Source organism: Lichenostomus cassidix, chromosome 1 (assembly GCF_008360975.1).
Source record: "Lichenostomus cassidix isolate B80296 chromosome 1, HeHo_3.0, whole genome shotgun sequence".
In the NCBI taxonomy this organism is placed as follows: Eukaryota; Metazoa; Chordata; class Aves; order Passeriformes; family Meliphagidae; genus Lichenostomus; species Lichenostomus cassidix.
The window spans coordinates 82,022,317-82,034,984 of NC_139479.1; the positions used below are offsets into that span (position 1 = coordinate 82,022,317).

Genomic DNA, 12,668 nt, shown 5'->3' on the forward strand with positions numbered 1-12,668 from the left:
TGTGAAATTGAAATGAGATCAACTACATCCCATCAGTTTCACAATATCCTCATGGACACAATGTATTAAGGGTATACATCAAGCTTTTGATAATTCCTTGCTTTAGGAAAATAATATCTTCCATAAATATAAAAACAAATTTCAATGAGTATACATGTTCTTCTATTTCAACTATCAAGTACCACCACAGTCCCATATGGTAAAAAGGTTTTTCTGACTGGGATATCGGGAGCACAACAACATAAGAAACTCAGAAAATCATGTTAGAAAATTAGATCTTTAAATTTTGAAAATTTAATGAATAGAGAAGTCAATCTAGAAATTGAAACAAAGCCCACGTAAAAGCCTTAGACAAGAGGAATAATCCGCAGGTTTCCACTGTTAGAAACAACTTTTGCCAAAATCTACAAGGTACCACACAAGCCCACCATCTCAGTTAATGTCTCTTCTTTTCATCATGTTTCCAGCTTGTTTACTTTAAAAGAAAACTTAGTAAATTTCTTTCACTTCAAAAAGAAAAAATACACAATGACGCCAGGGCTGAAAGTCTACATAATAATATCTAAGCCCAAGGGAATTGTTCCAGCCAAGTTCTGAACCTATGAAAATAATGGAGATACTATAATGAAACACTTATAACCTCACTGTTGCAAGCACCAAGACAAGGAAGTGTAACACACCCCCTTACCACAGCCATGAAGTAACACTACCCCGTACAGTTTTATGATAGGTATCATTAGGCTGCCAATACAAAAATCATCACTCTTCTGACATTCATATTCTTCCATACTGACTCCTGACCAAAAGGAAACTAAAACACACACTAAGAGACTGAAAACACCTGGAATCAAACTTGCTAGCTGAGCAACAACTTGGACTTCAAAAACAGACCGAAATGAAACCACCTTGAGATCAGCAAATCTGTAGAACCATGGCCAACATGAACAAGATTTGTACATAAAATTAAAAATTAAATCCTGCTGAGGTCAGCATAAAATGTTCAGGGCTAGTAACACACAGCAATAAGTTGCAGCCGTAAGCCTCATTCAAATATAACGTACATGCAGCCATTAAGCAGGAAAAAAATAATCCAGGAGCCCAAATTCAATATGTCCAACACAATTCAACTCCAGCAAAACTTCATTAAACAATTATTTCATTCTCCATCACAAAAAAAAAAAAAAAAAAAAAAAGAGTGGACAATACCTTTGTCTTCATGTCTACCACATAGTTTTCAAAAGTTGGGTTCTCCTTGTTGCATTCACCACATTGTCCAGATCCTTCTGATCCATTGGAAGCTGCAAACTAAAGAGCAGGGCGGAAAAAAAAAAAATAGCTGAGATGTGGGTTTTAATTCAATTACATTTAAACATAAAGATGAGCATGCACATATGAAAGGGTAGCCTGAATTCAGATAAGTATCAGGTGGCACATTAAGAAGATTTTCACCTCAATGTTTTGTCATGCAAAACTTTCTGGGTTTAATCCTACAGGCATTCTCATGGAAGTCTGTGAAATTCTTAATAGGCTAAATCTGCAAGATGACGCTTATCATAATCTCCAGGTGACTTCAGAAGGCATTCAAGGTGCTCTGCAGCTCTTGGGAACAGAACAGAAAGATAAGGAAGGAAATCAGTACCCTGAAAAAACGACCTGCTGACCGTGATGGGGTTCTCATCTGGAGTAGCAGCAGGAATATATAATATATCTCCTTACAGCAACAAACGAATTATCTTGTTTGTGTTCTTATTTCTAATTCATGACATATTCCTAAGTGAAACATTTTTTAAAAGGTTTCATGCTTGACTAGTAACCATATTTGTAAACCTTTTAAATTCAAATGCATTTTTTTGTTACTTTTCCTTCATTTACACAGATTGCAATCTTACGTTGCATACAAAAAACTCTCACAAAACACACAGTATTTCCCCAAATAATATCTTTGGCAGAAGACATTGTAAAAGGCTATATTTGTTTTTTCAATTTTCTTGCTGGAAATCAAATACATTACTGTGGATTTTACATTAAGACCATAAATATTACAAATGACATCTCTGTTTACAATGCTCTGCCCTGCAAAAATGTGCTTGAAGAGTTAGCCTTTGAATGGAACATGATGACTGCCTCTACCTGGGATCGCAGAAAATTCCTGTGCACTTTGAAAGATCACAAACAGGAAAGCAGGGAGTATTCAAACAGAATTCAGTGTCTTGTATTTGTCAGTGCTGAGCATCACCAGCCCCCTGTGTGATTCAGACCCATCCTGTTTTAGCCTGTGCAACAGGAGTGCAGTCAATTTTAACACAACAGGCAAGAAATTGTCAGCATTTTAAGTAGACTAACCATTGCCAGCACTACTTAGAAAACAAGAAGCCAGTGCCACGGGAACAGCCAAATCACACTCGCATGTGCAAATGTTCTCTCCTCTGATCCTAGCTTGTTTATTTAAGGGCTCTGTCCAGCAAAAGACTGAATGCTGGCCTCAATCCAGGCAACTACTTAGCCACGTGCTTTTAGCTTCACTGGAACCAATGGATGAGCCTTGTGCTCCAGGAAAGCTGTGTTTAAAGGCTGGATCAGGCCCAGCAGCTCAGCGTTACATGAGGCTAAGTACACAGAACTCCACGAGTGTCCTCTCTGAGGTTACAGCTCCCCTCACGTGAACATGCATTCCCTCGGCTGGTTTCTAGCCACCAAAGGGTGTTGATTGTCTCCCATCCGTAATCTGGAAGGGAGGAAGGGATAGAAAGACAACCAGGCCAAAACTTTCAAGGACAGCAGGAAACTAAACCTAGGTGTTGCCTCAGAGCCTGCAGAAAATCCAAGCAACTCCCTAAATGTTTCTTTCAGGAGGATAAAATTGGTTTTGCAAGGAGCTAAAAAGCACGCATAAAATTTTTGTTTCATCTTTGCTTTCTTTGAATACCTGACATAGGTGTTTTTCATTGTTATTATTTATAGGCAACAATATAAACTCTGCAAATCAATACATTATTTTCTCTAATCATCAAGACCTAAAGGAATCTGATCCTAAAGGAGATCAGCTTCTGCAGCTTCTCAAAAGGATTTTAACAAGCTTTAGCAGAAACTTCTATGGTAACATTTATCAAATGAGTGCAGCTGGAAAATTGGACTAGAAACTTACTTTGTTTACATTTTACATATTTTTTCCTTTAAATTTTTCACCATTAGTTGGGTCCAATATTTTCCAAGAACATAAAACAATGTCATAAGATGCTATGAAATGTTTCCATTGTTTTCCTTAGGGAAATGGGTCACAAATTCATTGTAAAGAGCAGCAAATCAAGAACATTAGGTGGGTTCAAACAGCTCAAGAAAGAGTAATTGTAATAAATCTGGAATGTCTCTCACTTTCAGTGTTTTAAGGTTCAATTCTGATTAGCAAAACAATATATGGTTTCCAAACTTAAACAAAGCATATGTTAGCAATCCATCTGAACACCAAAAGACATTTAATTTTGTGTTATGAAATCAATAGGACTCTATAATCCAAGAGGCAGAAAGAATACTTGCTGTGCATTGCAACAGATTTATTAAAAACTAAAAATATTGGATCTGAGTCTTTTCTAATTCTTGATTACATACAACCCTTCCTTTGGAGGCCAACAAAAAGTCTGTGCTGCCTACAATTATTTGTATACTTTATAGCCAAAAGCTGCCTGCTCCTGCAAGGGAAATGTTTCAGCAGCACCTCATTATTCCTGAACCATGACCAGGAGATGCAGAACTGGCAGCCCCAGCAAGACACCACACAAATGCAGTTGACAACAAGCACCATGCTCACACATCCTTGCAGGAGGTGCTGGAAATAATGACTTCAAGAAAATAATGACTTGAACTAAAACTACTGCCAAAACTATAGGCTTTTTATCAGACCCCTGGATCTAGAGGGCTGGTAGTTGGAACAACTCTATCTTCCTCTTCACAGAAGATAGAACAACTCTATCTTCCTCTTCACAATGATCTTATTGTCTTCCAAGTGGTCAGAAAAAGGGAAGAGAGTTCACAGGCAAATGTTGCAAGAGCAGATCAAAATTTCATTTAGTAACTTTATTCACACGGATAGTAAGCATGAGCATCATAGATCACACCTAAAGCAACCTGCTAATTATGTGCATAATTAACACAAATCTATTTAGATTGTGATTAACAGGTACTATTTACACCATAATCTCTTCAGCACAATGCCTCTTTCATCATGCAAACTTACAGCATTCTTTAAATATTTATTAATAAAATAGTAACCACATTACCTACCTTGCTAATTTTGTCTAATTTTAACAATGCTTAGTGAAGTTTTTCTGTGCTTATAACACATCTTGCTGCTAGCTTTTAAGGACATGCACAAGTGATACAATCAACCAACAACAAAACTCTGGCTGATTATATTTTGCCAAAGTACATAGACACGAGTTGTGAAAAACTTGTCACTGGTTCCACTTTCAGCAGGCAGCATGTTCCAGTTCATGTCTGAGCCAGCAACCAGACAGAAGGAGCATCTGCCCTCACAGGCAATTATGGCATATGGGGTTTCCATGAGTTCCTATGGGAGGTCCTCCTCGAGCAGCCAAGCCCTGAAATGGTGGAGGAATTCTCCAGTCTAGTGTAAGGCTCCAGAATTTACACCGGATATAACAAGAGAAGGAGCTTGTAACCATCCCCAATAGTTACCACATGTTTATTTCTTGGGGTGAAGCCCAACACTGAGAACATAAAAAATATTTTCTAAAAGCCCCAGGAAACATACATGCAAACTTTATTCTGCTCTTCCGCTTTCTAGGACGTTGCTTCCAGGACTTTGAATTTATTTACATTCATGGAATATTTTCTAGGGCCCATGGACCATTTTATGGCTAGAAAAGGCTGATCAGCTTTACAAAGGGCCCAGGAAGGCGAGTGGAAGTGTGAGGAGCTACAATCCATGACCCCAGATAAGTGTGCAACTGCCCTAGGGCTCAGAGAGTTAATACACCTTCCCCCACAGCCACTGGATTAGGGAAGATTCTCCTCTATTCTTCTAATGAGAGAAATTCAAAACAGAGGCTGATCTGAGATGCCTTTTGGCACTTTGGATCACCAGCTGGTAGCTCTGCTCCAGTCTCATGAGAGCCTGTCAATAAATGCCTGCTTGCCCCGAGTGATTTACATGAGGAGAGGAAAGGAATAAAAAAAACCCAGTGATCTGTTAACTTTTGGATGCTGATATCTGTCAGAAAATCTATCATCCTGGTGACCAAATGCTCCCAGGAACATATAGTGCTGAGAGATACTGCTTTTATTTAATTAACTTTTCTACAGCAAGCATATTTGAAAATCATTAGAACATTTAAAAAGCTACATTTCAACATAATATATGCTGGAATTATCTGTTGCACAGGACATTGATGTAAATTAATTCATTCAGCAGCTATGCTGGAGTAGGAAGCAACCTGAGCTGAACTGAGATGCTCAGCAGGATGCTGCTACTAGCAAAGAACAGGGCACACCCCTGCGCCAGGTACAGCCAACCTGCTCACACTCTGCTCAAGCTGTGTGTGAACCAGAACTGGATCCAAATCAAGTTCATCCTTTACAACGTGCCAGCAACAGCACGAACACCTTCTGTGCCTGGGATCTGTCCTCCAAGGTCTGCACCTTTCTGCCATACCTAGGCAGAGCTGACAGCTCTCCTGAATGTGCTGTGAGCATCACTGGACCACAAAAAGGAAGTTGTCCATCTTGGACAGATTGTGGGAGACAAAGCATCACTGAGGGCTTGATGAGTTTTTCCTGCAATGCCGTGCAGAGAAACAATCCTAGAGACCATAGGATGTGCTTTGCTCTTTCTGTACTCTGGTAGTCCTATTTCTGTGCCTCTTATAGTCCTTATTACAGGAAGAAATGTCATCCAGCAATTTTTTTGACAGGATATGACTTTCATCAATATCACTGAAAACTCAGACAATCCCAGAACAGGCCATGCTAGAAATTAAAATCAGAAAGATAATCCCACAGAAATCAAGCAGTTTAATTTGCCCCAGCTGGGCCTAGATTTCAATCCAGAAATAATAAAGCAGAGCTTTCTTTTCTAATTCAGTGTTTCCAAGGCCCTATAGAAAGGCATGGTTCCATGTCAAATGATTTAGATGTCAGAAAGGATTTTATTTCCATTTCCATGTTAGAGTTTCTTGTTCCTTTTTTGATGACATCAAGATTTGCTCCACATCACATTGCATTAGCTCAGCCTTTGCAGCTGTCTTAAGTCAGGGTGATGTTGTAGAGCACTACAAAGTCTCATGGCTGAGCCCTGTAAGAATTTCACTGCAGTCTCTTCTGCACCAGTCTTCCCAACATGACCAGTAAATGTGCATGGGGAAAAGAAAAATACACATTTGGGCATGGATTCTGCTGTACAAATCACATCACTAGTGTTTTAATTTTTTTTAAGTTATCGTATTTGAAAGTGAGCATAAATTTCACAATAATATTTAGTTTGCCCCAGGACTTTTATGATTTAACTTTAACTAATATGGATTCAACCTTTCAGAGAATTTTATGACAGCCTTAAAGAGTGTTACAGCTCAGGAACAATTATCTGGCTGTGGACTTGTGTCTCAGAAAGGTCAGGATCTGATTTAATGCTGCTCCACCCTCCTGAGAGCAAATCTTGCTCTCAGTATGTTTCTGGATGTCAGAATGTCACTGGTGAACTTTGCATTTGCTCATCCCTGATACAGAGTTTGACCATCCATCTAAAAGCTCTCATCCAAGCCATCAGTTACTGAGCAGTCACTTTGGCTGGACTAACACAAAACCTACACTCAAACCTGATTTTCCTCACTATTCATGTCACACAATTATCCAGCTGCACTGTGACTCTGGTCTAGGGCAAGGCAACTGACTTTCCAGGCAGGGAGTTCAGGTAGGGAGGAGGCACTAGCTCATGCATAAGCTTTTCTCCTCACAGACAGAGAGTTCAGATAAAGCGGGGTGTAGTCAGTTGGCACCACAACCTCAAACCTGCTGACCAACCAGAAGACACACACAGGATTCATTTTGCTAATCCAGGCTCCACCTCCAGTGTCACTTGTCACAGAATCATAGAATGGTTTGGTAGGAAGGAACCTTGAAAGGTCTTCTGTTCCAATGTCCCTGCCGTGGGCAAAAACACCTTCCACTAGATCAGCTTGCTCAGAGTCCCATCCAACCTGACCTTGAATGTTTCCAGGGGTGGGGTATCCACCACTTATCTGAGCAACTTGTTCCAGCCTTTCACCATCGTCATTGTAAAAAAAAATATTTCTTATATATAAATCTAAACCTACCCTCCTTTAGTTTAAAATCATTACCCCTTATCCTATCACAACAGGCTCTGGTAAAAAGTTTGTGCTCATCTTTCTTATAAGCTCCTTTTAGGTACTGAAAGGTATTCTAAGGTCGCCCAGGAGCCTTCTCTTCTGCAGGTTGAACAATCCCAGCTCTCTCAGCCTGTCTTCACAGGCGAGATGCTCCAGCCCTCTCATCATCTTTGTACCCCTCCTCTGGACTCACTCCAACAGGTCCACATCTTTCCTGCAGTGGGAGCTGTATGCAGTACTCCAGGAGGAGATTCAGGAGAGGAAGGTAAAGGGGCAGAAAAGAGGAGAGCTCATGCAGAGCTTGATTTTCAAGCTCGGATACAAATCAAAGCACTCATGTGTCTCCTTTCCCAGACAGCAGTGTCACTGAGGTCACACAGTGGTGCTCTCTGCCATGTGTGATGATTTGTGCAGTGGGAAGGGACCAGGGCACAGTGCAGCTACCAGAGCCCTTGCAAACACAAGCTTTGAGAGGGCTGCTGCTCAAGTACAGTCTCCCCTGCTGAGACCTGGCACACCAAATAGCAGTGGTTGGCAGGATCTGATGTGGCAAAGAGGAAAAATGAGCAAAAATATATTTCAAAGATGAACTCTGCCGCAAGGATGAAGAGATAAATAATTTACAGTTCAGATGCATGAGAATGACACTCAAAGAATGAGACTGGACAGACTGCTTGCAGTTTTCAGGCAAAGACACACCTCAACTGTAGCTCCATGCCAGGCAGATATCTGCCTCCAAGAAATGGAGACAAGTCACTTACGTATTGCTGAGTCCTTACCCTAGGGGATATTTTCCAAAACATTCCTGGTAGCAGTGTTTTTAAACTCCATAGGGCCAATTTAGATGCCTCTGAACATGAGAAGAATGAGATTAAAATGTTAAACAAATAAATGCATTTCCCTCAGCTGACTGGGATCTGAGTCAGATCATTCTCCTCATTCCTTTACCTTTTAGCTATCAGCCTGCACTTAGCTGGGCATAAAGAAGATAAAACATGAAGAGTAATTTAGGATATTAGAGATCTATTTCTTTCAAATAAAGCCGAAGCTATTACTGAACTCTTATGAAGGCTGGAGGAAAAGGACTAGAAAAATTAAAAGGCTGAACATAATTAACAAATGCTCATTTGGAATTTGCTATCATAAAACATCTTGGAAGCAAAATCTACAGCTGAAGAGGGCAGGCTGTATGCAGAAACAAGCTCTGGAAGGAGCTCCATGTGCACTGTATCAAGCTGGGGAGAAAGACAGGGAGCTGTAGTTGCTGGGAGATCCCTTCAAGCATGGAGTAATGACACCTGCCAGGCAGAAAGGTCACCTGCAGCAGGAATAACATGCTAAAGCACATGGTTTGATTCCAGTTGTGCCCACCTGCACACATTTTATTCATTAGCTTCAGTGGACTCCCTCCACACTTAAGCCCATATTAGTGAAATCACAATCTTGCCATGAAAATACAAGCAGACCACAGCTGGAAGCAAATGCAAATACTTGGAAACAGAAAAAAAGAAAGCAAGTCATTAATTGTAAGGGAAAACATGACTAATGATTTTAAATTAAATAATCTTTGCATGCTATTTTAATTAGCAAGGATAATGTTTATTTTACTTACATAGAAGTTCTGGATACATAAATTCCAACCTACATTTTTCAGTTGCCATAACAACTTGATACATTTATTCTCTTGTGTCATTTTTTATTGCATCAGTGTGGATTTATTTTTTTAACAACCAGGAAAAAAATCCAACTGCTTTGGTTGCTATAATAACACACTATTTTTTAATTGTTCTTTTTACATTTAATTCTTCTCGAAACCAATTTAATTTTCCTTCAAAGATATTCCTAGCGCAGGGTGGAAAATTCACTACCAATTTCAGGGCTCACTGCTGGGTTAGTCAGAAATCCCAAGGATATGTACAGCCCTTTAGCTCAACTACTACTCCAGTAGTCATTCTAAGGATATATAGCTTGAGGTCAAGTTCTTAACAGAAGACCTTAACAGTAAGTCTGAGTCCCCAGTTAGTGCATTTTCCTCCGAAAACCAGAAATAAATTAAATGAACACCAGACTCTTCAGAAAGGTGCACAGTAGATTTGAGGCTGAAAACATAACTGCAGAGATGCAAAACAGTTGAGTAAATCACTGCAGTGCATTCCAGGCCAGGAGGATTCTACAGAGCAATTCCCACATTTCATACACACTGGTGCAGCACATGATGAGCTCAACTACACTTTTATTCAGGAGCAGAACTGGTTCCTGAACTCTTGGGGCCTCCAAGGAGTTAAATTGAATCTTTATACAAATACAATCAAATGGCACTACGATGGGAGGAACAGAGAGGATGAGGACAGCCTTTGTCCTTCCCTCTGTGCAGCGTAGCAGAGCCTGCTGCTGCCCATTGACCTTTCCCAGCTCTGCACCCCTGCAAATGGGCCCTTTTCAATTAAACTGCAATTACCCAACTGCTGATGTTGCATTTCTATCTGGTCCCCAGTAACAACCACAATGACAGAGACTGTACTAATTACTATCACTTACATTAAAGTGCAAGGTGAGGAACTGCTTGATAACCATTGTTCCATACAGCTGGCATGGGCTGACCTCAGGCTAAAGACAATAGGGCATTTATGAACGTAAGGTTAGAGTTTTTCATGGAGAAGGTCTTAGTACAATGCCTCCTGTGGGCTGCCTTGGCCTCTGGGGGCAGCTCTTCATTTATTCCTAACTCTAATACCTCTACTTCTGTCAGGAGAGTTAGAATGGCTGCTTTCAAAGGGCTGTATCCCTCTCAGTTGTCAGGAGAACAGGGGTCTATATGCGTGTTACCACACGTGGTTTAGGACAGGTTCTAACCCTCATTGCAGCCTTCCAGTACATAGAGATGCCACAAGAGAGCTGCAGAGGGACTTCTGACAAGGACATGGAGTGATGGGACAAGAGGGAATGGCTTTAAACTGAAAGAGGACAGGCTTATGTTAGGTACCAAAAGAAATTCCTTACTGAGAGAATGGTGAGGCACTGGAACAAGTTGTCCAGAGAAGTTAGAAGTTGCAGATGCCCCATTTCTGGAAGTGTTCAAGGCTAGGCTGGATGGTACTTTGGGCAACCTGGTCTAGTGGAAAGTGTCCCTGCCCTGGCAGGGGAATTGGAACTAGATGATCTTTAAGGTCCCTCCCAACCCAAACCATTCTATGATTTGTGCTCAAAATAGGAGAAATACCCAAGAATTCTATGTAATGCATCATAGCCTTGCAGGGAATATATTTAAATAAGAAGTCACTCGGATAATGTGAATTCTGATTTATCTCATGATGTACTGCAGGTCCATAAAAATCCAAGAATAGAAACCAATCTCCTGTCTCCTCCACTGGCCCACACAGATTCTTCCTATTTACACACACCTCCAGAGAAATTACAGAGGAGGAAGCTATCCACATTTCACTTGAGATTAAATTTTGTGCCTTTTCTTGCCAGAAATGGTGAAATTAGGTCAGTCTATTCAATAGCAGTAATAAAACCAGTTCCATTTTGAGAGCAGGACTGATATAACATAAAGTGATACTTAGAATGACCAAAGGTGTTTTATAATAATACAAGAATATAAAGCCTGCATTAAAGATAAGAAAACAAAACAAAACTTCAAACCACCAACAGAAACACAAAATCAAAGCCTTGAAGAATATTGTAATGACTCTTACTTCTCAACATAGTTTTGCTTGAAGCATCCTAAACCTTGCTATAGAAGAATATTTGTTTCAGACAGAGCCATAGGGAGGAAACAAGCAGTGGCTGTCATTACAGTGGCAAGCTGCCTTGCTAAGTCATGGCTGCTGAGCTACACAATCATATATACTCATGCTGACATGCAAAAAGACTGCAGCTAAACAAAACCTTTGGCAAAACATTGTGCAATATCTCTTCATCCAGCTTCCTTCCTACAAAGCACTAAAAAATGCTTCACACTGATATATATCAAAGGAAAAGGACTTAAAAGGTAAGTTAAGTGGAATTAATCAGGTCATTAAACTGCAGAATACATCATCATGCTCCCTAAATGTTGATAAACAGACAACAAAGTAAGATGAAAAGGAAAACAAGATTCCCTAAATACTTTGCAGAAGGTTGGGGCTCCATGGCTCTGCCAATGCTTGACAATTTCCTTTCTGACAACTGTCATGACCTCAGTGCTGGATAAGAATCTTTCAATGCCTATTGGAGAGATGGCAGAAGCCTGTATTTTGTTTGAGGACTCCAAGAACCATTAATATTAGCCACTGACCAAGGTTATTAAAAAGTTATGGACTGTACAGGAGCTTTGGCTTCTGTGAGCTTGTAGTTGTAGAAGCAAAGAAGCATAAGGGCCACTGAAACGTCATTAAATTAATTTCACTGTCAACTGCAGCTGAGACTGAGAAAGGAGCAAATGTTTCATGTACCAGGCAATGCCAAGGGTTGCAGGGAGGAAGTCTCTTAGTCTGTGTAAAGCCCCTTCCATGCATACTACCTTGCACAAGACATACAGTTCCTACAGGGACCAGGAATCCCTCAGAGCTAGTAGCTCAAACTGACCATTCTTTACTTGAGAAACAATGCCCTTGTCACAGCTCACTGACACTGAGGACCAGATGACACTGTCAGAAGGAGATCCTGGAGGAGGCAATAAATCCAGTCTCATAAAAACTAACTTCAACACCTGATGCTAAAGCTGTCTGCAACTCTGTGCATTTGCAACATGTCCATGCAGCTTAGTAAGACTTTCCCCTTTTTGCTGGGATGTATTGAGGAGGCTGATTTGGGTAGAGATGTACATATAGGCTTGGAAAAATGTCAGATTAAAAACTTGAAAATATTTTCACTGTTGACAAATATTTGCTCGAAACATCCCAAACCACTTTTATGTCCTAGTTACTCTACAACCTCACCTGACATTAGCAGGGGCTCAAATGCCAATTCTGGTTGCATTCAGAAGCCTCATAAAAACCTTGATGTTTTTTAATGCCAACGGAACACAGCTTTGTATGCTACTCTGCATATGTAGCTGTTCTGGTTTCAGCTGGCATAGAGTTAATTTTTTTCCTAGAGGCTGGTAGAGGGCTGTGTTTTGGATTTAGGATGAGAATAAAGTTGATAAGTCACTGATGTTTTAGTTGTTGCTAAGCAGTGTTTACACTAAGCCAAGGACTTTTCTGTTTCTCACACCAGCCCACCGGTGAGAAGGCTGGAGGAGCACAGGAACCTGGGAGGAGACAGCCAGGACAGCAGACCCCAAGTGATCCAAAGGATATTTTATACTATATGGCATCATGCTCA

The 12,668-nt window shown here is 40.4% G+C and overlaps 1 protein-coding gene across 7 annotated transcripts in view; it reads right to left on the reverse strand.

Annotated features, from left to right (window-relative positions):
• The window catches only part of DLG2 (discs large MAGUK scaffold protein 2), a 981,187-nt gene that overhangs the window by 836,118 nt on the left and 132,401 nt on the right, over positions 1 to 12,668 (reverse strand). For all 7 annotated transcript variants that reach the window (XM_085065660.1, XM_085065786.1, XM_085065682.1 and 4 more), the window contains one exon: positions 1,207 to 1,305. In XM_085065660.1, the coding sequence (XP_084921786.1) occupies positions 1,207 to 1,305 (99 nt within the window). The remainder of the gene's footprint in view (positions 1 to 1,206; positions 1,306 to 12,668) is intronic.